The sequence below is a fragment of the Lepidothrix coronata genome, unplaced genomic scaffold, assembly GCF_001604755.1.
Source record: "Lepidothrix coronata isolate B3197 unplaced genomic scaffold, Lepidothrix_coronata-1.0 Scaffold44, whole genome shotgun sequence".
NCBI classification, from domain to species: domain Eukaryota; kingdom Metazoa; phylum Chordata; class Aves; order Passeriformes; family Pipridae; genus Lepidothrix; species Lepidothrix coronata.
The window spans coordinates 1061158-1087869 of NW_016690224.1; the positions used below are offsets into that span (position 1 = coordinate 1061158).

At 45.8% G+C, this 26712-nt stretch overlaps 1 protein-coding gene across 1 annotated transcript; it reads right to left on the minus strand.

Moving 5' to 3' along the window:
* Positions 1–181: 181 nt before the first annotated feature.
* Positions 182–21296, minus strand: PPTC7 (PTC7 protein phosphatase homolog). Its single transcript, XM_017814201.1, has 6 exons — positions 20981–21296; positions 11530–11709; positions 8644–8842; positions 6387–6510; positions 4729–4858; positions 182–3493 (listed from the first exon to the last, which is right to left on the minus strand). The coding sequence occupies exons 1-6, from the start codon at positions 21180–21182 to the stop codon at positions 3435–3437; spliced, it is 894 nt and encodes a 297-aa protein (XP_017669690.1). The 5' UTR covers positions 21183–21296; the 3' UTR covers positions 182–3434.
* Between the last annotated feature and the right edge of the window lie 5416 nt (positions 21297–26712).

Sequence of the window (26712 nt, forward strand, 5' to 3'; positions counted from 1 at the left end):
ATTAAAGGATCATTATCTTCCTGCCAGACTGCTGGGTGTCACTCAGGTGTGGATTTGAGGCACTGCAGGGGGGTGACAGTGACAGCCCCCCCCCAGCACTGGCTGTGCCTCTGCACCACCAACCACCTCCCCACGGCAACACACAGAGGGTTTGCAGGCAACTTGACTTTAAAAAAGCACATTTTAGTATAAATACTATATTTATTAAATATCTTTACAATTCATTTAAATGTATTTACAGAACTATTCCTGCATAAGTTATACCTCAGACATGAAATTCACATAATTGCCTCTTAGGTAAGCATAGATGATAGTCTCATTTTAACAGCAACAGAAAAGCATCCTCAGGTACAGACTCACATTTGCTTCATGGTTTCAGCCACCTTTGTCAGGAACTGCATACAGTGGATTCCACACACACCAGCTGGTTCCCCCCGGAGAAAGGATGTCCCTTCCCAAGACATGGAGATTCCATCACTAAATCCTCCCACCTTTGCCAGACCTTCTCCTCTCCCTTCTCCTCCACTCACTCGTAACTGTCTGGTCCCAAATCTGCTTTTTGGTTTTGTTTTCAGCCTGACCTTCTCGAGAAACACAACGAAGGACATTTGGAGGGAACCTGTGTGTCACAACTCTCCTAGAGACAGCCAGGAAAGCAGCAGGAACCACAGAGCTTTTCAACTCACCACATCCTAGCCCTGCTTCACCCCAACCCCTCCTAATGCTGCTGGAGCAATCCCAGCTTCCTGGGGGACAAACTCCTCCCGACCCACCAGCTCCCCAGAAAGAACAACCCTCTGCAGCAGCTCCAAGCTCTGCTCGCTTCCAAGTCAGGGAACACCTTTCTTGTCCATTCCCCTCGGGAACATTCCCACTAACCTTCCCCTAGCAAGTGTTACTGCTTCATGCATTGCTGGGAATTACTTTGATAGGATGGGCCCTGTCGTTTCCTTCTCCCAAAATCTCTTGTGCGCAGACAGCGATAAGTTCGTAGGAAAAACTCAGGTTTGATATGTTCAGAGTGCACGTCTTAAAAAAAACCCAACACAATCAAGCATGTGATAAAAATATCAATTCTTTATAATACAGTATTGCTTTATAAACAGATGGAAAAGCTAAAAGCTTTACTGGTCTTTGGTGTGCCTGGTGAGGGAAAAACTCATGATTTGTAAATCAAAATCCAAATTTGTTCTTTATGAGAAAAAACAAAACAAAACAAAAAAACAACAACTCATGGTGTGATATGAGGCAAAGGGCTCTGTGGGTACAGACAGGGAGCACAGCTTGGCCTCACAGGCAATTCCAGATCCTGGTGCATCCCTCTGACCCGCACACGTCCCCAGGGAAAGTTCTGGAAAGCCGGGGGGGAAACACCAGGGCTGGGAACTGTGCTGAGAGCAGGTCAGAGCAACAGCCCAAGGGCTCCTGAAGGGAAGGTCAAGGGACACAAGAATTGATCAAATCTGCTCTAATCCAGAAGCTGAGGGGAAATACTGGCGGACAAAATGTGAAGACACCCAGATTTGGGAGGGCAAGGCCCCCCCAAGGCGAGGAACAAAGCCCTGTGCTCAGTGAATACATTCCTCGAACAGCCAGCCAGGCACAGCTGGGCCAGTTCAAAACAAGGACTGACAGGTTGTGCAAAGTTCTCCACCACTCACTGCTCATGTGTCACAAAACTAATTAATTTCTCTTCATTAACAGAATCCTCCCCATACCCTCACCAAAATCCCATTTTGGTCAAGTTAGGGTAGTTAAGGCATTTTGACAAGTAATTACAAGGTGATTCAAAGTAGATCCCTAACATTATGCCAATTGAGGAATAGCAGATAAATTACTGAAGAGCTCCCAAATTAATCACTTATTATAAATGAAATGCCTGTTACAAGCATGATGCATTGAAATATAGTAAAATGACATGTACATGGTACATGTTAAATGACCTTAAATAAAAGCTTGACATAGTTACGCAAATATACAGTACAAGTCCACAAAAATTCTTTAAACAAGTTGAGGTAACCTCAAACTTAAACAGTTTTAATACAATAAACCAGGTAGTAAAAATCTCCTCTCGAGAGCAGGAAAGATTCCTTACTGACCAAGTTTAACTGCACTCACCTAAACAGCAACATTACCCGACTTTTTATATATAAAAACATGGCTTTAATTTATTTCTACATACTTTTCTACCGGCAAAAAAGTTAATGAAAAACTGACCAAAAATATATATATCTTTACAGCTCTCAGCTTTTGTATGAGCCTCAGGAAAGGAAAAGGAAAAGCTGGCTGGAAGGGGGGGGGGGAAACAAACGTGAGCTACTGTCATTGAAAACGAAATGTCATATTGCAAAGTGGCTGTTAGATAACTGTAAACATCATTAAGGTTCATTGAAACCCCTAAACTTTAGTTACTGAAATGTAAGTTTTGCTGATTATTCATTAAGTTTCATTTTCGTACTCGCTGCCGCAGCAGAAGCAAAGAGGTGCCTGTTGAGTCAGAAAGGATGAGCTGGACTTAAAAGTGGTGCAGCATATTCTGTTCTACAAGCAATGGCGATTATTAACACAAATTAGGCTTCATCAACGACAGGATTATCTACCCAAAGTGAGGACGTTGGGAGTTGAGGATGAGCTGTTCCTTGTGCAACCTCCCACCGGAGCATTTCCCACCAGGAGATGGGTTCAAACGCTCAAAGACCTCAGCTGTGGCCAGCTCGGCTGTTTGAGACTGAGCTAGAAGTCTTGTTTAATAAAAATAATAATTATCCACAGCCAAAACATCCAGAACCAGGCCCATTATGGACGAATGATCTGCAGAACTTTTTTTAAGATCACAGTTAAGCACCTGAAATCACAAAACACATTTGCATCCATATAACTTGAACTAGGTTTGTTTGAAATCTCGTACTAGAAAAGGTTCCTAAGGCTGACACCATGGATGGCAAGAGCAGAATGTTTACAGCAGTTATAAATCTCCTGAAAACTGGAGCTCAGGAACACGAAACCTCGGCTACCACTGGAACAAGACTATGCTTTATGGAACTGGGGCTGTAACACACCCTCAACAACAGCGAACGTTCCTAGGAAAGAGTAAGATGCCCTCGTGCAGAGGGGTTACCTATTGATCTACTCTGAAAGATGATCAACCAATTCTACTCCTTGGAAAGTCCCATCTCCAGTGCGGGAACGCCGTGGGATGGATCCTGCCCCTGGCACGGACAATGACTAAGCTCTGACAGACGCTCCAGGCCTTGAGCTTCTTCATCTCTTGCTGGCAGAGCAAGACCAGTGTTCTACGAGTGGTTCTTAGCAAGGACTCGGCTGTCTCAGGACGGGCGCCGGGCTCAGGGCCAGCTGCCCAGGGCAGGAGGGAGGAGGGATCAATCCTGCCAGCAGGAAACCGTGCGGGGCTCCGGGAGCGGGCCAGCGGGCCCTCAGTCTGTGTACTCGGCCACGATGGACAGAAGGACGGTGATGTCGTCTGGTTTGCCCCCTGCAGTGAAGGAAAACATCACTTATTTCATCAAACTCGTCGCCTTCGCATCATCTGTGTCATTTCCCGTGGAAAATTCTTTTAAAATCAAATATTCAAAGCCTGTTCAGTGTAGACACCAGCTCTGCTTCCTCCATCTCCTTTCCAAACGAGGGGAGCAGTGACATCTAACACGGCACAAAAACACTCTCCTGTTCAGCTCCAGTGAGATCAGGCTGAGAAAAGGAGGTCAGAACCTTGAACACTGGCAGCTGGCAGAGCACAGAGCCTGTTTTCTAGCAGACTACTGAATAAATGCAGAAAACACCTGACACTGTACTGTCACAAGGAAACTGCCATGAAGTCAGATCTCCTCAGGAATTTCCACTGTAAATCAAACATCACTTTAGCATCTTCTCCAGCACTGTATTACCTCATGTGTTTCTAAAAGCTACTTAGCATTTTTAGTAGCTACTTTTCAATCCTCAACATCCAGAGCAACACACTCGAATCCCGGAGAAAGGGCTCAGGAGACGTATTTTGTTATTGGGAAGTCACACCAGGGAATCCAGAGTTCTGCAGTTTCACTTCTCAGTGACTGAGCCTGGAGCACCAGGGAGCCCAAGCTCTACCTTAGGAAAGGGGCAGGAAATCCTGCCCTCTTGATAGAGAGATAAGAACATCTTTACCAGCAGAATTATATTGAGTTATTTAAAAGAAAAAAAAACAATAAAAGAGAGGTGTTTGCTCAGGCTCTGAGCTCTGCCAGGTGTCAGTATCTTTTAGAGCCCAGAAGCAGAACCAATGGAGAGATCAGGATGGGGATACCAATGGTACAAGAGTCACAAATTTCAACCAAAAAACAAACCCAAAAACTACCAAAGATTGGGCAGAACCTCAGCTGAAATGCAGCTGTAAGAGAAGACTTTAAAAAATAAAAAAATTCAACAAAAGCCATCCTCACACATCACCACCCACACATCCAAATCCAAGAACAAATCAAGCACAGTTTCCCCAGGAGCCTGGGGCAGGAATGTACATACTGGGTTAAAAATAAAACCACCAGTGCACTGCGTTCTCTGGGCTCCAGCTGCTTCCCCACGGGAGGCTCCTACTCCAAATCCCACACGAGCCTGGTGCTCTCCTGCCAACCACGCTTCCTAACGTTCTGTTCTCCCACTGCATTTTGAGACAACAGAACTTCCCTCTGCTAAAGGTTCCTCGGGGCTGGCAGGGTGGGAGGAGGACGCCCTCACCTCTCACGTTCAGTCCGTTGTCGCAGGCGAACTGCGCGAAGGGCGACATGTACGTGGGGTCATAGGCCAGCTCGTGCGCCTGCTCCGCGATGCTCCGGGCAGTCTGCTGGATGCTCTCGTAGTTGGAGTTCTGAATTCAGCAGGAAAAGGGTTTATTTTTTATGAGGAAGTCTCCAGGCGTTGGTTTGCTGCTGCTGCCTGTCAGTTTTGGAGGTCACTCAGTGCCAGGGCACTAATTATCAGCCTCCCTTGCAAAGAGAGCCCTCCCCACAACTGTGCAGCTTCACGAGCCAAGGCCGGGCCTCACCCCCCACCAGCAGCTACAAGACTTGGGTTTGGAGGGTTTACAGAATTTACAAACTTAGAAAACTAATACTCAAACCAGACTCAGCTGAAGGAAAGGGGACATTTGGAGCTGTCCCTGCACTTCACCTGCAAACTCCCACTCGTGTTTTGGTGAAGTGTTTATGCTTTACCTCAGGTGCAAATCCTGCACCCCTGACCCTCTTACCCCAATCAACGAGAGCACACTTGGGGAGAAGGGGCACTTTAAAAGTCAGATGACAAAAAAAAGCACAAACTTTCTCCAGGCTGCATTTTAAGGGCCTGTTTTTAATTCAGTTTCAATAACTCTGCTGCTTCACTGCAAGGCTTGTCTCGCTCAGGCCAACACGACAGACAAGCACTGCTCTTTTAGTCTGTAACCGTTCTGAAGTGCCCTGTCATTTCAGGAGCCTTCCCCGCAGGTTTGGGAATTAGCAGGCGTTTATGTGATTAACTTTTGGCTGAACCCCTCGGGGAACTCCGGTGCCTTTCCCAAACACGCCAAAAGGTGGAGCTCAGCCTTCTTCCACAAGGGAATTCCAGCTCCAGGGTCCGCCCAGGACAACCCTTCTCTGCCCACAGACAGGGCTGTGAGGTGGCTGCAGCCACACGGGGTAGTGACTTGTGTAGCTGCAGGATAAGAACAGGCCAAACTCTCTGAAAACCACACTGTAATCCTCTATGTCACTCTTATTTGCATTTCACAGCAAAGTAGTTTCCTGAGGGAGGTTATACATATTGATATCTCCTTAAGTATACTTTCCTTTCTGTAAGTAAATAGCCTTAAGCTAAATGTTCTCACCCAAATTAAAATATTTTAATGCATTTTTACTATTTAAAAAGAACATTTGTGGTCACTAACCTGGGAAAGTTGCCAGGATTTTTTTTTTTTTTAACAGAACATTAAAGATTTTCAAGCACGTGCAACCCACAGTTCAGACAGCACATACTCCATTAGAATTCCTGATTTATAACCCTTCAAAAAAGCTGGAAATTATCTGAAGTGTAAGCTCAGCCCCCAGACAACCTGGGAGGAGATGCTCTATTTTCATGTGTAGCATCTACAAGCTGCAGGTGCCGTGTGTGACGAGCTGGCCAAGGGCAGAGCCTGGATTGAACATTTCCCCCTTCCCTTCCCAGTTATTGCCATGGAACCAGCTGCCACTTGGGAAATTTATGCCCCAGCTGTTGCCTCTGGATGCAGATCCAAGAGACAGAGCTTTGGGGTCAGCATCCCTTCCCACTGCTCACATGGGGGATTATGTGAAAAGCCTTTAAAGGATTCAGGTTTAGCAGCACAAAAGATGTGAGGGATTGAGGAATCACACACCCACCTTCAGCTTCTTTAACTCCTGCAGGATCATGTAGTCGGGCATGTTGTCGAACAGCCCGTCCGTCGCCGTCAGGATGATGTCCCCGAGCTGCACATCGAAGGACGTGCTGTCGGCAGCCTCGGGGCTGGGGGGGGACAGGGAGGGGACAGAGAGGTTAAAAAGGACTCCTCACACCCCCCAGGGAATGTCCAACAGCACAGCCACAGCTCCTGCACTTCACTACAGTTTGGGGCTTTTTGCAAAAGAAAGGAGGAATCACTGACTGTGGAGCTTCTGCACCAGCACGGCCTGGCCAGGGAGCTCCAGCACAGCACTGGGACTGCAAACAGGTAAAACTCCAGCTACTCCACCAAGGATTTGCAGTTACAATTCCCAGATGAACAATCCTGCAAATTAATCTGCTTCATGAGTGCATCTCCATGGAAACCAGTAAGCAGAAGGGCAGCTCAGGGCTTCCTCCTGCTCATCTTAAACATGTGAGAGCAATACCTGAAAGGACAATTCATAATGGCCCAAACAATTGAGGATTTTGAGTCACTTTCTAATTCAATGGAATAAGAAATACGTCTACCAGGAGACCTCAGCCAGCTGGAATACTTGTGTCTAAGACATTAGACAACAGCAAGAGGAGAAAACACCCCACTTGGTCATGAATATTGCTGCAAAATCTGATTCTCTGAGGCAACATAAAAACAAAACTTTCATTTTTAAAGACTCTTCAGGGGTCTTTAAAAGGAGAAACTGCTGCCTCTCTGCCAACACACAGAGAAGCTGCTTTGCTCCACTGATCTGCAGCCTCAGGAAGGTTGATGGAGCTGAGCTTGCCTGCCTGTGCCCATATTTAGCCAAACTCCCCACTGAACTAGGACAACAAATAAAAAAGGGACTGGAGAAGCGTTTCGGTGAGGCCCATAAGTACTAATTAACGTCAGGAACAGCACAGGAACCAGCCAGAAAGCTGTAATCATGATTCACAGCTCAAGTGTGGGAGCACATTTATCTTGTGCTTTTCCTTATTATGAGATGACTCAGATTACTTGGCTTCCCTGACTTCCACTGGACATGATCAATTATCCTTCTGCTTTTTGGGTTTTATGGTCTTCCTATGGATGATAGAGAATCTCAGAAAAATGAGGACTTTTACAGCTCTGGAATTTCAAATGTCATTTAATTGTAGTCTGACAAAGAGGTTGGATTATTGAAGGGTTTAATTTCAGAGTTCTACCCTGGCTTCCTCTCGGCAGTTGTAAGATGAGGAAATAAAGCCACAGGCAGGAACGGTCAGGAGTTTCAACAACTTTAACACCACTTTCAAAAAGAGCTATTTTGGCACTGAAGTCATAGCCTTCACTGCCTCAGCCTTGAGACTTCAGAGAATCACTTAGGTTGGAAAAGAGTCTTAAGATCACCGAGTCCAAACCTTGCATCAAAGACTTGAGCTGGATGTCATGGCCACTGTCTGAAGATCCTGTTGCAATCTCCCTATATTCAGATGACAGAGATCACTTCAGTGAGTGAATAACCATTTCTGAGAACTGTATATACTTGGACTCAATGATCTCAGAGGTCTTTTCCGACCTAATTGATTCTATTTTAACACAATTTGAAAGCTGATTTTTAAAAAATTTATTTCATATTACCGATGAGGGTTCACAAAGCCAGGGTGGATCAGCCTGACATTCTTAGGGGAAGACATAGGAACAAGCCAGCCTTTGAAAGGACTCATTTCTGTGAACAGATTGTCCTCTCCTCATCCTCTCACTCCCAGCCTGGTGTTCTGCCAAGCAGTTTTTTTGCTCGTTTTGGTCAAATACAATATGCTGAGGGAAACAGCTACTTGGAAACACAACTTACAGTCACATGTCCCTCTACTCTATTCTTCAAGCATTTGCTACCTCAGTGCCAAGATATCTAAATTAGCTACTCCAAACAGTCTCAAGGGAGCACAGACAGGGATTGGAACTGGTAAGAGCAGCCACTTGTCCAGGATGACCAGCACACACACCAGCTTTAGCCACTGACATCTCCCCATGGATCAGGACCAGGGGAATAGGCCAGCATGAATAACCATTAACCCAATAAACTCATGCTCTGCAACAGGTACAAAGGTGATAAATGTTCACATTATCAGGTGTGGACCTGACTGGATACGAGCTGAAATCCTACAGGCCAGGAAGAGCCCCCCCAGCAAAACTGCAACTTCCTGGGAGCCGCTCACACGCACAGATTAAAAATTTCAGTTCCTTCCCCACCTTACCTGTCACTTAAGACAACTCCTTCTGCTTCTGGAGGAGCTATTGAGAGTTGGAAGGGAGTGTTGAAGTAATGCTGCTGTTCATCAGAGCGATGGACAACTTCTCCTCCTCTGACCACCAAAAACCCGGAGTCCCCCAGGTTGGCTGTGTGTAAACGGTGACTTGTCCTGTCCAGAACCACGATACAAGCTGTGCTGCTCCCTGCAAACACAGCGACTGCAGTCAGCCTCACACAAACTGCTGCTTCTCCCACTGATTTCATCAACAGTTCAATTATTCAAACACTTATCAAAGTTTAATAATCAGGAGAAATGGAAATGCTCAGTAATGCCACAACTAATATAAAATAAAGACAGCAAAGTGCTAGAAATCTTTGCAACGCCGTGTCTGATTTTTGTGTAGGACTCACTTTTCCTGCTCTGATTTTGGTAAACACATTATGCTGACAAATACCTGTTTTGTTTGGCTTATTTACAGTTTTCCAACCCAACATATGTCAGCACATTCTGCTATAGGACTGGATTTACAGAACTCACATAAAATACTGAAATTCCGAAATCATGGACATAATAGAATTCCAGCAGCATCCAGGCAATGCCAGGTGCTCTCCACACAGTTTCACTCATCAGCTGTAAATAAACCACGCTAAGTAAAGAATGTTTGCAATTAAGTGTTAGGTCCTATTGCATTTCTCTGCTCAGAACATGAAAATGCTGCTCCTCCCAGCCTGGCTGTGCAGAGCCTGCTTCACATCCTCAGGAGACCAACTTCCAAAGTGTAAAGAAAACATGTTTCAGAGACAAACACTATTCCAGATTAAAGTAACAACAAGAACATGTCAACCGTGCTCAGAACTGTCCCAGCTATGCTTGAGGGCACCGAGGAATTCTTGGTTCATTCACTGGGAAATGGCCACCAACTGTGCTTGGTTGCAAGCCACAAAAATAACTGTGCTGCAAAGAAACACATCCACAGAGTCCTTCAGAGCAACCAGCAACTGCTCCATTCCTGCAGACAGGACAGGACAGCACATCCACAGCAGACATTTCCTTCCTCGAGAGTGAGATACAGCTAAAGCCTTTCTTCCTGACTTCTGTCCCATATCACAAGTCTTCATCTTCTATCCTGTGTTCCTCCAGCAGGATTTTCCAAGCATGGCTACATGTTGGACAGACCACAGGCTTGCAATGAGCCAAGCTCAGGATGAGCCTTGCTAGTGCACAAGTGCAGCTGGCTCCAGGCATTGCCTGTTCCACACATTTCCCTTTTTAACACAGAGTTCCCTGCAATGCACTTGCCCTGAATTTGTTCTCTAGTGAACACACAGGACCTTCTCCACTCCTACAAAACAGCACTACACGAAAAGCTCCGATTTTAGATGTGACAGTGTCCAAGACTGTTCTGCAACACAACAGCGTTTAAATAATTGGCACAGTTTCCTCCCATTTCGGTTTTATTTTATAATATTTGCTGGATTCAGTTCTGATCAAGTAAGTATCCAGGCTCAGAGCACAACAGCAAGGAAAAGTTACTGCCTAATGAATCCTCCTTAATGAAGTTCTCTCCCTTCCCTTTATTTTAAATAAACTCTAAATGCTCATTGCTGTGGTAATTCCAGGGTTTTATTCCTCCTTCTAAAAATACTGTTCTCTGTTAAAGGAGAAACACTAAGGATCATTAGTTTCAAATTCTAACTCTATTAGCAGAGTGTAACCAGGAGGCCATGTGTGGAATGCAGATCTTGTGACTCAGCACACGCTGCTTTTCAGCCCTGCAAAGGTCAAGCCCAGCTGAGCTGCCTCCGTCTCCAAAGCCGTGGGGAAGCTCTCTCCAGTGGCCCACTTTGGAGATCACTTACAGCTACATCTGCTTTGCAGAAATAAGCACCATTAACCACCCCAAATCCTAATGTAATTACTGAGCTCTGCTATTTTGGTGACACTTAAGGTCACTGCTGAGGTTCCAACCTATTCTTTAGGCGTATAATGCGAGAACATCTGCTCCCAGCTCAGCAGACAAGTTAAATATAGCTCACCCTGCACTCCTCTGGCACAGGAGCTTAAGGTCAGGTGAGCCCTGCACATATCACACAGGGCAACACTTTCTTGGTGCACAGGAGGGCTCATGTCCTTTAGAAAGTGTCCCCTTTGCATGGTTGTCAGCTCAGGCCAAATGGCACCTCTCTATCTGCTCCCATTCCCAAGGCAGCTGAATGCCCTGTCTCACATCAAGTCTGACATAGAATATGTGAAGCATCTACTTCAGTTGGCTTTCAGAAAGATCTGTAATGAATCCCCCACAAAGATTTATAAAAATAATACTCCCAGAGATCAGATGATATAAACTACTGAGATCAGCCAACTGGGGTTTGAGTTCACTAGACATAAAAGGCAACAGGAGCAGTAAGGCCAGGAATGAGCAGAACTGCATCCAGTTATTCTCAGAAAATATTTTTCCTTGCAGAGCTTAAGCAAAAAGCCACAACCAACCATGAAGAGTTTTCAGCAGAGAACAGTTATTTATACCTCCAAAACACAGGGTGAGCACATGTGCCACAGCGTGTTCTGCTGCAGAACTCGCTCTGCAAACTCTGGTGAATTCACCCTTCACACAGAAAGGCAGCTGGCCTTTCATTTCATATATATATATATATATATATATACACACACACACACAAATACTCCCTGCATTACTAAATTAATTAAAACAACTTTTAAACATACAAGAGAAATAAGGATGCCTCCAAATTAACTGAAAACACAGAAATAAGAGCAGTTGACTGCCTGCAGATCTGTTGCAGAAGCTGCCAACAGATTCAAGCAACTCTCACTAAGTTCGTGTGTAGGTAACACACAACCCAGATCGAACTGACAGATTTCTGGTCTTACCAAGCAGAGGTACTTTGTTCTGCAGCAGCTCACAATAGCCTGCAGTGAGAATCCCGACAGGATTGCTGGGAACAAACCGTCCTTCTTTCACTAAACGTTCACACGTTCGCATGAGAGTCCCTGAGAACTGAGAGGGGTCAACCCCGTAGTCTCTCCAGCCACCGACACCATCTGCCACCCCTGGAAGAGAAGAGAAAATGAGTGTTACATGAACAGCAATGCTTTCCAAAACAAGGGGTTTAATTATTTACATCGCTTCGGATGTTTAGTAACTAAAAGGTAGGACTCAGCACCTGCCTGAAAAACAGTTTGGATTAGCAAGGAAATTTCTAAGTATTTGTGAGATAACTGCTGACATCACCTCACAGACAAACCCTAAATATCATCTGAAGTGCTAGAAAAAAGGAAAAAGTCTAATGCTGAGGATGAGGAGGCTGACTCCATTAGAGAAACAGGGAATCTGGGGGGGAAGATGGGAATTCAATCCCATTAACCTTTGATTAGCTCATTAGAAAGGAAAAATTAAATGTGATAGTTGTTAAGATTTTAACTAGTACAGAAATGATAAAGAAACTCTTCCTCACTACCCAGCAGCCCAGTTTTTTCTCAATGCTCATATGAAAAACAATACTTTCTATTTGGTAATCTCAATTTCCATGCATCCCAAAATCCATGTAACCAACACAACGCTGGGACCTACCCCTTCCAAGGAGAATTTGTTGCTTATGGCTTCAGCCAAGCAAGAGAATGAAAACTAACTACGAGCCAGTCAATTTGCATTTAGTTATTCTAAAAAACTTGGATCAGGAAATTTGAGCAATTTTGCCAAAGCTTTGGAAACTTCTGAGCAGCTGCAGAGGAAAACAGGGAAGGTGCTCATGGAAAGGGGGTGTTCAGGGGGAGGTGAGCAGCAGACATCATATTCTGCGGGTCATTCAGATAGAACTTTGAATTTCCCCCAAATGATTAAAGTAAAATACTGCTGAAGGCATTATTTGAGATTAAAATGTTACTAGGTAAAAATCTTTCAAAAAATCTTTTTGATCCTCAGCACGGGAGGAACCCTTTCAAGCCCAGCTTGTAATAAAGCTAAAATGTGTTCATGATAAAAGCACAAAGGGGGAATTTCAGAGCTCAGATTGTGCTGAAGGACAGTCTCCTCAGGAAAAAAAACCACACTGCAAGCAAAGGCATGAAAATGTGAGTGAGAAGCTAAAACTCAGTTTCCTCATCTCCCGACGCCCTTCACATGGGACACGGGCTGAAACTGAGACGGAAGGGTTGGAGCCGACCTTGGTGTGAACTATAATCTGCCAGGATTCTGAACAGCCCATCAACATTAATCAGATTTCTCCCTAAAATAGTGCTCAACCTTTTAGACACCTGCTTTGTCCTTTTGCTTTCGCAGAAGAATATTACAGGGATGCGGATCCCTGCATTCATTCACCCCTTGGGACCCGATCCTGGGAAGAAGCTCTGTAGGACCCCGGCATTCTCGAAAACACCTTTTCTGGAGTCTTCAAGAACAGATTAATCCCCTCCCTACAGGTCTCACAACCTCAGGTTAATACTGGATTGACCCTTTGCTTCTTGCTGCCACACGGACAGGTCTAGAATAAGAGATCACAAAGGAGAAGTTCTAGACCTAGAACCTGAAACAGAAACTCCAGGTTGGATGATGGTGCTTTACGTGAAGTTACCAGACAAGTTTGGTTTTTTTTAACTTCCCTTTAGGATGGACACAATCCAGATTGTGCCTGCTTCACTCTGCACTGCTTCACTGACAGCAGGGGAATGCAAGGAGAAGATGCTGTTTGACAAGTGCTGCCCAAAGCTCTTGGTTCCCAAGGCAGTTACAGAGAAAGCTGGGCAGAAGTTATGGAGTTCTCTCAAGCAATCCATAAACACCTTAAATTAGTGTTGGGAAACACGGGAACAGAAACACTACAGAGCTCTCTGAGACCAGAGAGCCACCACAGCAAGCACCTGAGAAGGGAGTTATCAAAACCTATTCCATTTTCAGAGTTAAAATAAGAGTGTGCCACCTGATTTTCCTTGCTCACTTCTCACTCCAGGCAGGAAATGCAAATCCATGCTCATGACAGCACATTCCATCCTCTGTCTTGGGCCATGAACTGGCTTTGTCTTTGCCTTCCTGTCTGCTTTCTGCAACAGCTTTGAGCACATTCTGCCAGTGCCTTCCAAAGCAATCACCCTCTGGACATCCACGGGCAGCTCCTCTGCCTTGAGAACAGACTGTCTGCTCCCCAGTCCCCAGGACAGCTGGATCCCTGCTCCATCCCAGCACAGAAGTCAACAGGACCATCACATTCAGGAGCAGCCCCTGGAGGCTGCTTTCACTGGGACACCACCATCACACCTCATCTGCTCAGCAACTCACGTGGCACCAATCTTGGTCTTTCCCCAAAGGCCTTTTTTTCCTACCTTTTTTTTTTTTTTTTTTGAACTGTATCCCTTAAAGATAATAGGTCACTACATTTGATGTAAGCTAAATGACCTTGTTGGCTCCCCAAGCATCCAACACCACCAGAGCAGTCAAATGCTTCCTCCTGCTCCAGCCCTGAGCCAGGAATTGCTGATGCCACCAAGCCCAGTGGCAGAACAGAGGCCAAGTCCAGCCAAGAAGCCCCACACCACACAGGGACCTCTAGAAAACATCCTCCTTTATTGCTTTTTGCCTTAGAAAGTTTTTACAGTCCCCAAGATCTCCAGCCATCCTGTCCTGCCAGCCTTCAGCATGTTTTTTAAATAAAAACAGCATCTTTACATTCAATATTCTCTATAAACTAAACAGTTTCATGGGAAAGGAATATATGATTTTGAATCAGACTGAGCAAACTGCTGCTGAAATAGAGGAAATGTAAAGGAGAATAAAGTTTAAGAAAACTTTGTGGTATTTGATTCACAGCAAACAAGGAGCAAAACTACTTGTGAGATATTCCAGACTCCAGAAATAGCAAGAACTGAAAACTCAACTTTTGATGTAATACCATGTTTTCCCTCTGTCACCAAAGGAAAATTCAAAGGTATTGATATTGGCAGGATCATTACCAAGGAATAATGCCAAGCTCTATTTATTTCTATTATTGTTTTCATCCAAGACCAAAAAAAAAGGTAAATATTCAAAATAATTACCTTTTTAACAAGTGAAAAAGATTACTCAGATTTTTCTTTTCTTACATTTGAACCATAAACCACTGTCTTCCAGTATTAACCATGTTACAAAGTAGGAATTCTCAGGACATTTAAGACAAACTGCACGGCGGGGAGTTGCTGAAATTGAGCTGTACACAGTCCTTGGGGTTTTTTCATTCAAGCTATTCAGTAAATGAGAAAATTTTATAGAAGGAACATTCCTGTGGCTATTCCCTGTTCAAGCCCAGGCAGAAGTTACACAAACATCCACGTGACACAGAGCAGTGCCTGCAGCCAGATGAACCATCAGTGTAAATAAAGCAATTGAAAATTTCACAATAAATTACTTCAAAAGAATAAATACTTCTCCAAGATTTAACTATACAATGGAGACCTTTCAGAATCTCTGAGTTAACACCCCACTACCTTGCCTTCTGCTGGAAAACACACATATATTCCTGCCAGATGAAATACTTGCTGCATGTGTCAGTCCAAAACAAAGCTTTTTCCAACTTCTCAAAGATTCCATGTATCAAAATCTCTCCCAGAGAAACACTTGTCACGAAGTTACAAGACAAAGCCCAAGCCTCTGATGCTGCAGCACTGACTAAGCCAGGGAAGATCTTGGCAGGGAAACTTGGGAAAGCTGATTTCCAAATGCTGAAAGCACCTGGGATGAGATACCAGCTGAAATGCAAATGGGAAGTTGTTTTTCCTGCCAGCACACACGAGGTTCACTGCAGGAGCCCAGGAACACCCAGCCAGTGTTGAAAGCAGCAATATTTGCTTTTCACCACATACTTTTGTGAGATCCAGGTGTTCTGCCTAGTTCAGAAATATAAACTACATACAAATATAAACTAAACAGGCTGAAAGTTCATAACAAACCCACCATACTGATCAAATCCTGTTTAATATAAATAGTGTTATGAGGGGAAGTTCTGGCTTGCTGGCAAACACGGTCAGAGTCCAAAAGTACCACCCTGTTCCCAAAAATCTCTTGGAAGATGGATACTTTCAGCCATTGCATCAGCCAAGAATAAAACTCACACAGAAGCCCCAGGGAGGCACAAGTGTGTCAGCAGGAACCGCTCGTGCATGCAACCACAATTAACTTGGTAAGACACTCCACACATCCTACTGAACTTTCCATTTCTTGAGATCCTCACCTGAAATAGCAATGAATCACTGACAAAAGAACACCAAAAGGATATATTTATGGCTGAATTAATTTTGCATCAAAAACAGCAGGCTAAAATGGTAAAAAATGGGCAATCTGCTGCACCACACAAGTTTGAAATACAGCGCCTAATATTTGTCAACAGATCAGAACTGAGATAAACTGATAAAAGTTCCTGTTTTATCAGTGGTGACATAAATCACACACCTAGACAGGTTCTCCATCCAGAGCACGTCCAGTGCTCCAAGCCAGCAGTGACCCTCCAGCAGCTCCCCTGGGATCTCTCAGAGCCAAAGGGTGTCTGTCCACACTCCCCTCAGGTTTTGAGAAAGAAATAACTCAGTTAAATACAAATCCCTAAAGGCAGGTTGTGTGTGACTGCTAATGAGTTACAAAAGGAAAGGTTACTTATTCACACTGTTACAGTAAACCTTAAACTACCCTTGCATGACATAGAAAGGTTTTGAGAGAGTAACTGGCTGAGTGACAACAAGGAAAAAAAAGCAAGAGGCAAAGTGAGTGAGGTTGTTGAAAAACAAACCGAAGGAGAAACAGGGAACTGAAATCACTAAACTGTATCTACTCCTGGGAAAAAGCAACAGTTCCTTTTATCTATTTCTACCCTGCTACCATCCACTTGTTCCTGAAACAGGTTTCCACTGGGTAGATCTCTTCCCTATTTTATTTAAGCCTAAGGAATCACTCGGTAGATTTGGGGAGCTCCAGGAGAACACTAAACTATTTTTTGTAAAGAATTCCCTAGTTATAACTATTTAATCTCAAGGTGTTCAGCAAGAATGGAACTGATGAGAAGGGGGGGCAGACACTGAAATCCCTGCCAGGCTGAACAATCTCAGGCTCACAGCACAGTGAGGATGAACCAGAGCAAACAGCAGGAGATTTCTGCAACGTTTCCTGCGACACAGGTATGACTAATCCTCACCTCCTGCACTGTGCTCAGTTAAATCCCTGATTTCCGAGAGAGCCTGCTTTTCCTTCAAGCCAAGACCCACATAAGAATAGAAAATTTTCTGCTATCAACAAGCACCAACAGCATTTACAGTTAAAATAAGTGTTCAACTGCAAATTCTGAACGGAAACGTTGTGTGCAACATCCCTGCAGATACTGCGGGGGAAAAGAATAAACAGACTGAAGTTTCATTCTCAGAGGTTCCACTCAGTGCCACTCAGGAACAGGTCTGCTGACATGTGGATTACACTGACAAGAATGTGACTGATAATGGGATGTTTCTCAATCTGTAGTTTCCTTACACTTATGCTCCCATGTTACACAGAAAATTCCACGTGGTCTGTTACAAATTAAGACACCACAACTGTTTGCAAATCACTCCCTCTGAGGTGCCCTGAGCTCTCCCACTGCAGTAGGTGAAAGGCTGCTCTGAGGGAGGCAGACAATTCACCTCCTTTAGTGTGATAAGTTGTGATAAGGCAGCAATGTCTTTAATAGGTATGATACCAAATAAACCACTTAACATAGTCCTCTGTAACCTTCAGGCATCCAAGCAGGAATCCCTTCCTTCTCTACAGCTGCCAGAACAACCTTGACATTTCACCTACAAATCCTTTTATGTGTTGTAGTTTACTTTCCTTGATGACAGTGAGACTAACAATATTCCAGGGGCTTTGCCACTCTGGAGTTTCAGCTCTTATAAAGGCTGCTGACAAACTGAATTTTCAAATGAAGTGCATTTCCTTTCAGTTTAGAGTAGCTGCCCTGCAGCACCCACCCACTCCCCCCCAGAAGAATTCAAAATCAAGATTTGCAGCAGATAGAACAGTTGTCCAATTTTAACTCTGCAGTGGACAAACAGTTCTCTGCTGCCAGACAGTTTTTTCCTACTCCTGAGGGACAGAAATAGTTTGGAAGACTAGTGAAGTCTCACTGGCTACACCCAAACTTGTCCCCAGCACAGACATTGTATAAGTGATGCTGTCACGGGATGCAGCATTGGCTGCAGCAATGTTTCAATAATGAGTCACACAACAGCTTGGAAAATCCATAAAAAACTAGCAAAGACATCGGGAGCCTGATAAGGCAGGAATAAGCAAGAGAAGGCAAAGCCCAACAATAAGGAAAAAAAAACAATCACTAGCACAAGACAGCTCAAAATTCCTAAAAAAGCTTTAATGTTTACTCTGGGTAAATAAGTGAAATGGTTATAGAACTGTTCAAGTTCACTTTAAAATTTTGGGTTGTCCCCTATGTACTAAAAATTCTACTCTCACGCCAATGAGGAAAACCAGAGCTGTCAGCTCCTGAAGAGTTTTGGTTTTCAGCTTGGAAAAACAGTATTTCTGTCCTCAAAAGTTCCAAAGGCTTCAGACATGAAGCAGCACAGAACAGCTCCCACATCTCCACGAGATATCTGAATATTCTGAGGATCTGAACACCCAAGACACTGATAATGAACGTACAAAAGGTACAACATGGTACGAGCAGCAGCAGAAAGGAAACATAGGCCTGAATCATAAAGCTCTGGAGATTAACATCAGCAGTAAAGCCATTTCCTTTTCTCAGGGTGATCCCCAAGGAAACACTGGTTCTGAGCTTCTTGTTTCTCCCTGGGCTCAGAATGGGAAGAAAACGTGCAAATTTGACAGGTATGTCCCAGACAAAAATAAAAATGAGAGATAACCCCCCCAAAGAATTCAAGTACACCAGTAACGGGCCTTACCAAGCATTTAACAACTTCAGAGGGATGGAAATAACCTGAATCTTTAAGCTTTCTGCTGATCTTCCTGTGAAAGGATAAAGCTCAGCCTACAAGACACTGTTAGTGTTCAGCCTTTAGACTCTACAGCACAGCTACAACAAAAGGAGTGTTTAGCATTTTGATTCTGCTATAAACACACTGCCAAGTCAACTTTTGTTTGACCCAAGAAAATGAATCCCCAAGCACTCGTGCCAAAGGACTGGGAGTAGCTCTTTCACTGCTCCACCACACCCAGATCCATCCCACACAGGCCAGCCCTCCACACACTGGTTCTAGAAAACACTGGCACAGAAGAATTTCAAATAAATTATCTGCCATGGCTTTGTCACTGGTGACTACTAACTCCAAGTGATACACTGGAAATTTACTGTTCTCCAAAAGCACTTACTGTGTCAAGTGTTCACTTTGGCTCAAACCACGTGAGCCCCTTCCTTAAACGCCAAAAAATTAAGTAGGAAACCCAAACAGTTCAGCTCAGCCAGTTTTGTTGAGGTGCAGAGATAGGCAGGTATTGAGTTAGTACGAAATTTATGAGGGTCTTTAAGAAAATCTTTAAGGAACCTTCGATTTGTGATGAGAGTAAGAGGAACTGAGGGCAGGAAAACACTTCTGGTGCTGAAACTCTCCCTGCAACAGTGCAAAAGAGCTGGCTGAGAAAGGGAGAGTAAAGAGATGATCACAGCAGCAGAAACAAGGAGAAAACTGCTGCTTGTAAACTCGAGAACTACAGATGAAGAAAAAGCATCAAATCAGAGGCATCAGAGCCCACCTGAGCATTGCTGGTTTTGCAGAATGTACACAGGTCTGGTTTTTTTGGTATGTGCATTAAAAAAGTAATAAAGAACTAACATGAAAATAGCCGTACAAGGGGGAAAAAAACCAAACCAAAACAAACCCCCAAATCAACAGTTTTGCTATTTAAATTATTTTCTTCTTGGGACTCCAAACATCCCGGTCTGCTGTCCTCTTTGTTGTCTGATCCTTAAGTGGAGCTACAATTCTGCTTGTTTCCAAGTTGCCATGAAAATTAATGCAAAGACCCAACTTAGAACTGCAACTCTCTGTTGATTTCAGCAGGAAGACAAGACAAGCTGTAGGTTCACATACAGTAATTACCAAATATGGCCAAAAAACCCTAAACATCATCAAATGGGGTTAAATCTATCTTTTCCCGACACCAAGAGCCCACCTCGAAGTAGAAGGATATTCTGCATTGCTCTTAAGGGCAAATACCAATTGCTCAGTTATTTATCAGTGCTGGCCTAACATGAACTTTAAAGGCAGCCAGGGTTGGTCACATGTTAAAGGAAGGGTGTCCAGCAGCTAATTCTAATTAAAAAAAAAGTTTCTCTGGAACAGGCACAACAGAGAAGATGCAGAGTGTCTAAAATGCACTGCCCAGTTCTGCACATCTCCCTGGAAGCTGTGGCATCACCCTGACAGTAACAGTTCCCTTGGGAATAACCAGCAATACTGTTACCCAGCACCAAGTTACAGCTTCCTGCAGAAAATATCTCGGCTCTATTAAATAGCAACCAAGTTACAACGACAGGAATCACCAAGCGCTCCCACATCGTGAGATACCACAGTGCAACCCCGGTTTTAAAGAAATAAAAAACAGGGGCAGGGGGGAGGAAGCTTTTTTTTTAAGTGTCAAAGTTTTGGTGACAATTTGCTTCTGGCAGTTACAGCACAAGTAACTTGTGCAGAAGATCAGTCAGCCAAATTCAACCTTGAGCACACAGGAGAAAGGTCAAGCACTGTCAAAAGCAATGCTGCCCATGGACTGAAGATTCCATTGGTTATCTATAATTTGAAGCCTTACGATTGATTTCAGCCGTGAATCCAAAGCAGAGAGCGCAATCAGGCCAGAGCAAACACCGAAACTGAAGTTTGACATTTGATTCCAGTCTCAATGTCACTTTGCCTTTCACCTGACAAGGACATAGTACACGCTAAAATCAGGAAGTGTCTGTTCCAGTGCTCTTTTCTGCGAAACTGCAGTGAATATCCACAGGGGTCGGTCAGGTTTTAAAGGCAGACAGAAAGTGAAACGCGTCAGGAGCTGTTTCTGTGACTTTCGGAGCCGTTGGGCCTTACAGGCACCCACAGGTGAAACGTCCAGGCTGGGCCCGCACACCCGGCACACACAGCCCCGCAAGCCAAAGGCAGGTTGAGCTGCAGCAGAGAGCTTCCTCGGGAAGCTAAAAAAGCGAACTCACGCTGACACTGCCTAGCAGAACCAGCTCCTTTGTCTGCGAGCGGAGGCTGAGCCGCTCGCCATGTGCGGAGCAGGGAGGGAGAGGGAGGAAGAGGGAGGGAGAGGGAGAGAGAGGGAGGGAGGTCAAAGCCACCTGAGCCCCCCGGCGCGGGCACTCACCCAGCACATCGGCGGTGCGGTGCCTGGCCACGAAGCAGGCGTCATCCCCGTAGCACATGCCTTTCTTGAGGATGCCCTTGCGGAAATCTTTGCCGAAGCCGCAGCTGGCCGTGACCAGGCTGTAGTCGCGGGAGTCGGTCTGCGAGAGGCCGCCCAGGACCGCCCGCGCCACCAGCCTGCCGTAGGAGAGCACCGAGAACATGGCGTGGGGCGCCCAGCAGCCGAGCGCCAGGAACGCGGGGAGCCACCGGCGCAGCCGCCTCCTGCCCGCCGAGCGCCCGCCGCAGGGCGCCAGCCTTCCTCCCCCTGCCCGCCGGACCGCGCCGGTGCCGCCCCGAGCCGCGCCCGCCGCGGACCGCGTCCCCCGCGGTGCGGCCCTCGCTGCCCCTCACGCCCCGCGCGCCGGCCCCTCACGGCCGGGCTCGCCGGCAGCGCCCCCGCTCTTCCGCGCCGCCGCCACTTTCCCCCCCCCCGAGGGGGGCCCCGCTCCTCCCCGCTGCCCGCGGAGCTCTGCGGGCTCTCTCCGGGCTCGCCCCTTCCGTCCCTCCCGGTGTGTGCCCGGTCAGAGTCGCCCGCGCCGCCCCCGCGCCCCGCCGGCCGCCGCCGCCGCCATCTTCGCCGCGCGTGCTGAGCTGAGGGCCCGGCACTGGGCGGGGCGCGGGGTCGGCTCCGCCCCCCGGCGCGCGTGCGCGGCCGGCCCCGAAGGGCGCCCTGTCATTGGCTGTCCGCGCCGCCTCATTTGCATGTTGCGGGACAATAACAGCGGGCGGCTCCCGGCGGCCCCCGCGACCCCCTCACAGCGACCCCTCGTCGCGGCTCCCTCACAGCGATCCCCTCGCAGCGACCCCCGCGGGTCCGCGTCTCGAGCCGCCTTTTACCCGCAGTTATCCCAATTAACGTTGTCGGCCCCTGCGCCTAACCCAGATACTGCCCCTCCACGCCCTCCGCGTGTCTGGCGTGCCCCGAATAACTCGCAGGGACTGCTCCGGCCGCTCGCGCGTTCCGGGTGCCCGGGGACAGCGATGGGAGTCACGCCCCGCAAAAATGTGGGTTTGAAAGGGTGACTCGCCCTGTTGGTTTAGGGACGGAGCCAGCTCGTGAGAGGGCTGGCAGGAGAGGTTTCTGTGGAAGTGCGTGATAGATTTCTGTGGAAATCCATGGGAGTGCTGGGAGTTAAATCCATTTTGGGTAAGGAACGTGAAATGCCAAATAAAACCCTCACGATGTGGCCATGGCATGCAGTCATCACTCAAAACCCACTAAAACTACGTTAATCGTAGGTGAATTAACAAAAAAAAAGTTAATTGTAGGTGAGAGAGACAAAGCTCTCAGCTGCCCCCCTGCACAACTTCAACAGCTTCAATGCTATAGAGACCCAGTGGGTTCAAAAAGACCCAATTCCTTGTTTCCCACAGCTCAGTTCTCTGTGCTGCTCGTGGGTGTGCAAAAGGGCCTGTTGTCCCTTTGGAGGTTCCCAGCAGGCAGCTCTGCAAATTAATTTAATTCCTCTGTGTACACACACATCAAGAGGCTGCTGCCACTTATATAACTTAAGTAACAAACAGGGGTGTAAACACGGCAGAGGCAGGTGTGAAACCTGCACCCCGAGCTGCTGCAGTGAACGGAAGAGCCACACTCCATGGACCCAGCCCATGGGAATGCTGCTGAAGCACCATCATTGTCACACGGGAGGCATTTCACTCTCTCTGTACCTTGACAGAGACAACGTCTTTCCCCTTACACTGCTAAAGGCTTAAGCAAAGCATGAAAGTTTTCCAGCTGGAGCTGAAATTGTATCCAAAGTTATTAAAAATTAATGCTCCTGTTAGAACAGGGAGAAGGAGAGTGGAGGGAGCACAAGGAGCAGCCCAGTCCCCGTTTGGTGGATTAGGGAACACAGCCACATGTGCCAACGTGGTGGAGATAAGGGGGTGCTGCTGCCCGGGCCTGTCAGGGTGTGAGAGCAGACAAACAAGGTAGCTCTCCTCAGTGCCTCGCCCTCTGTGACTTTATCAGGAAAGGGAAGTACATATTTTCAGAGTTTCCCCCACAGAATCATTCTTTCCCTTCCCTCAGTCTCAGTCTTCCTCCTCTTTGTCCAGGTCCTCTTTGTCCAGGTCCTCTTGTCCTTTCTAGGACAAGTCCAGCCTGGCCTAAGCCCTTTTTCTGCACCTTTGCCCACAGTGACCTTGAGGCAGCTCATTGTAGCGCAAGGTGGTGTGTCCCACAGCAGCTGGGCTGTGCTGCTCAGCCCGGGAGCCCCCCCACACTTCTAGCTAAACTCAAGCTCTCCATGCCTCATCCCAATTCCCAGAGCTGGATGGGATGCTTTCCATGCCTCTTTGCCCACCAGCCCTGACTCACAGGGCTGAGAAACTTGGTGTGAGCTCAGGGCTGACAAACACACTTGGCAGAGCAGAACTCCATGTTTCAGTGAGGGCTCCAGAGCCAAGGCACACCGTGAGCAGTTCACACTCCTCCATCCTTGGAAATCCTTGGAAAACCTTGAAAATCCTTGGAACGGGCTCTGCAGGGAAGTGGTGGAGTCATCATTCTGTGAAGTGTTCAAAAAACAAGGAGATGTGGCACTTTGTGATATGGTTTAGTGGCTATGGGGGTATTCAGTTGAAGGTTGGACTTGATCTTGGAGGTCTTTTCCAATCTTAATGATTCCATTATTCTATGATTCTAACCCAGGCCAGCCACCCAGGTCTGTCCAGACAGCCAGAAGACCTCATAATTTACATGATAATTAGCAACCTTTGCTGAACTCTTTCACACTCCTGCACACTGTACCCGGATGAGAAACTGCTCCTGGTTTTCATTCAGAGGATCACTGGGCTCCTGTGACACAAAACCCAACTATTTTTAATAAAGCAGTTCAGAACTGATTTTCCCCCCTGCTCAGTGTCAGTGTGGATAGTTCTCCCTGTAAATCCCTCCCAGCCCATGCCCTGCTGCCTCACGCCGGTGTTTTTCTTGTACCCTGAGGGTCCATGTTCTGCCAAGTGATATTTGTTTAAAATTCCCCAGTGCACAAATTTGGCACAAAAACTGGAGCAAAGGGCATCCCCCTGGTTACTGCAGCTGGGTGGAATCTTCCCACCTCAAAGTCCAAGATCTATTTACATCAGCCCATTTAAGCTGCAAAAGCAAAATGAACTCTTCCTGCCAGGCTTGCTCAGACCAACAAATGCACAAAGCAGAAGTGCTGCACAATATAATCAACTGTTGGAGGCACAAGCAGGTTTTCAGCTGGTTTTAAAACTGATTCACTTGGAGCTGACGTCAATCCTCCCTCCCAAGTATCTTAGTCCTGAGATTGGAGCATGATAAATATTACCTGTAATGCCATCTGCCCTACAGACAGCCCGGGCTCCTCACTATTTATTTAAGGGCTAATGTTGTGCTAGACCGGAACACAGTTTATTTCAGCCTGGTTTGACTTTGTTTTGACTCTAATTCCAAGTGCCTGTCCACTTGAACTCTTAGAGTGATCTGTCATACGGCAAAACCAACATCAGCCTTGGAAAGATGAAGTTCAAGACAGCACAGCTGCATTAAACACAAAACTCACGTGAGAAGGACAATACCAGACTTCCCACATGGAAAAGTCAAGAGAAGATGCAGAGTCAGAAGATCACCAGCTAGAATTCCAGAATGGTTTGGGTTGGAAGGGACCTTAAAGATCATCTTGTTCCTCCCCCTGCCATAGGCAGGGACATCTTCCACTATTCCAAGTTGCTCCAAGCCCCGGCCAACCTGGCCTTGGACACTCCCAGGGATGGGGCAGCCACAGCTTCTCTGGGCAGCCTGTGCCAGGGCCTCCCCACCCTCACAGCCAAGAATTCCTTCCCAGTATCCCATCTAACTCTGCCCTCTGGCAGTGGGAAGCCATTCCCCATTGTCCTGTCTCTCCATGCCACATCCAAAGTCCCTCTCCAGCTCTCTTGGAGCCCCTTTAGCACTGAAAGGGGCTTGAAGGTCTCCCAAATCCCAGCTGTCCAAAATCCTGGAGAGCTGATTTATTTTCTGTACCAGTTTCTCAATTCCTTTAGAACCTCACCCAAGTCACCCTATAAAATACAAAATATTGTAGTTTATTGGTGACTCTGACTTTTGGTCAGTGCTAAAATTGTTATGAATGGCATTAAGTTGAGAAGATATATTTAGATCAAGTAATGCACATCCAAAACTGTTTCCTCTTAGGATTTTCCCCTCATTTTAAAAGTCTAAGATAACAGGAATTATACCACTTCCTAGAAAAGCTCTTTTATTATATTAACTCTGCACTTTTTATCACTAAAAACTTCCTAACAAGTCTGAACACCTCATCCATCATAATTTATGAGACTGTGGTTAATAAGCTGATTCTACTCAGAGTTTAAATGTCCAAAAATAAAATTAAAACATTTAATCAAATGATACATGTCCATGGGCAGGACAGGTATTGGTGCACTGTTCTGAAAACTCTAGTGCCCTCTGTTCTGAGGAACAGCAATCATTTTAGCTGTGTAAAAGTAATTAAGTTATTTAAATCTCGAGTAATTTAAAAGGAAAGGGCTGTGGTGAAAATTCTATGGCTAAAAACCAAAGTTTACTGTGAATTATTACAATAAGCTTGGATGAGAGAAACTGAAATATAAGTAGTGCTTTTTGCTTAGTCTTAGCATTTCATCAGACATCTGTGTTAGTTTTATTTGTGTTTATAATCAGTTACTTCCCCTGGATTTACTTGATGGGACTCAATCCTGCCATGTTTGCATTGGAAATGCCACCTTGTAATGCTTAAATGCACATCAAAATCTTGCAGCTTAAATTATAATTAAAATAGTAATACAGCAAATCCCTTAAGATGCTTTTTAATAGACAGCACCCTGCTGCATCTTCAACTGCTTGAATCTTCATTTTCTAGGACCTCCCACACGAGGATCACAGTGCCCTCTTTAATTATTAATTAACTCATGTTGACAGGATAAATTAAAATCTCTGTGATGGAGAACAAGCCTTATTTATTGATGTCCTGATCTCATCCTACACACTTGGAGTTGCTCTTTGGAACCTGTTTCAGAAATCCAACATAAAGGTGGGTTTTGTGGGGGAGTGGCGTTCAAACGGGTTTTCTTAGACATGGGTTTTTATCTTGCCTTTCCTCTCTCCATGACAAAGGTGGGGGGGTTGTATTTTATTTAACTTCCTTTCTGCAGGGACTTTGCATTCTGCTTGTGAGTACATATTTCTGGAGAGGCTTCATGACCCTATTGAACAATCACATCCTACAGCTGAGGAATTCAGAGTTGCTCACTTAAACACCAATAAAGAGGGAGCTGAAGTGACACAGCAGCTTGTTTGACCTATTCTTCTCTTACAGCAAATACTGGAGATGGGTTTTTAGGTGAACTGTTGCTCTGAGTGAAGCCCTAACACTTCTGAGAAAAGAAAAAAGGTCACGAGTAAAACAGATTAATTCCATCCTACTTTGCTATTGAACAGTCGCCCAGTTCTATTTCAATGGTAGATGCAGGAAGAATTAATACCTCTTTATTCATCCAGCTCCTGCCCACATTCATCCAGGGTGCAATCTGTGCTTTCACATTCCAGCAAGGCTTGCTTTTCATCTTGGAGTCTGGTCCCTTGTGCACCATCAGCTTTGCCAAGTAATTCTGGATGCAAAAAGTATGTATTAAATTCTATTTTCCCTGGTGCATTGTCAACAGCCCTTTTTTAACCGA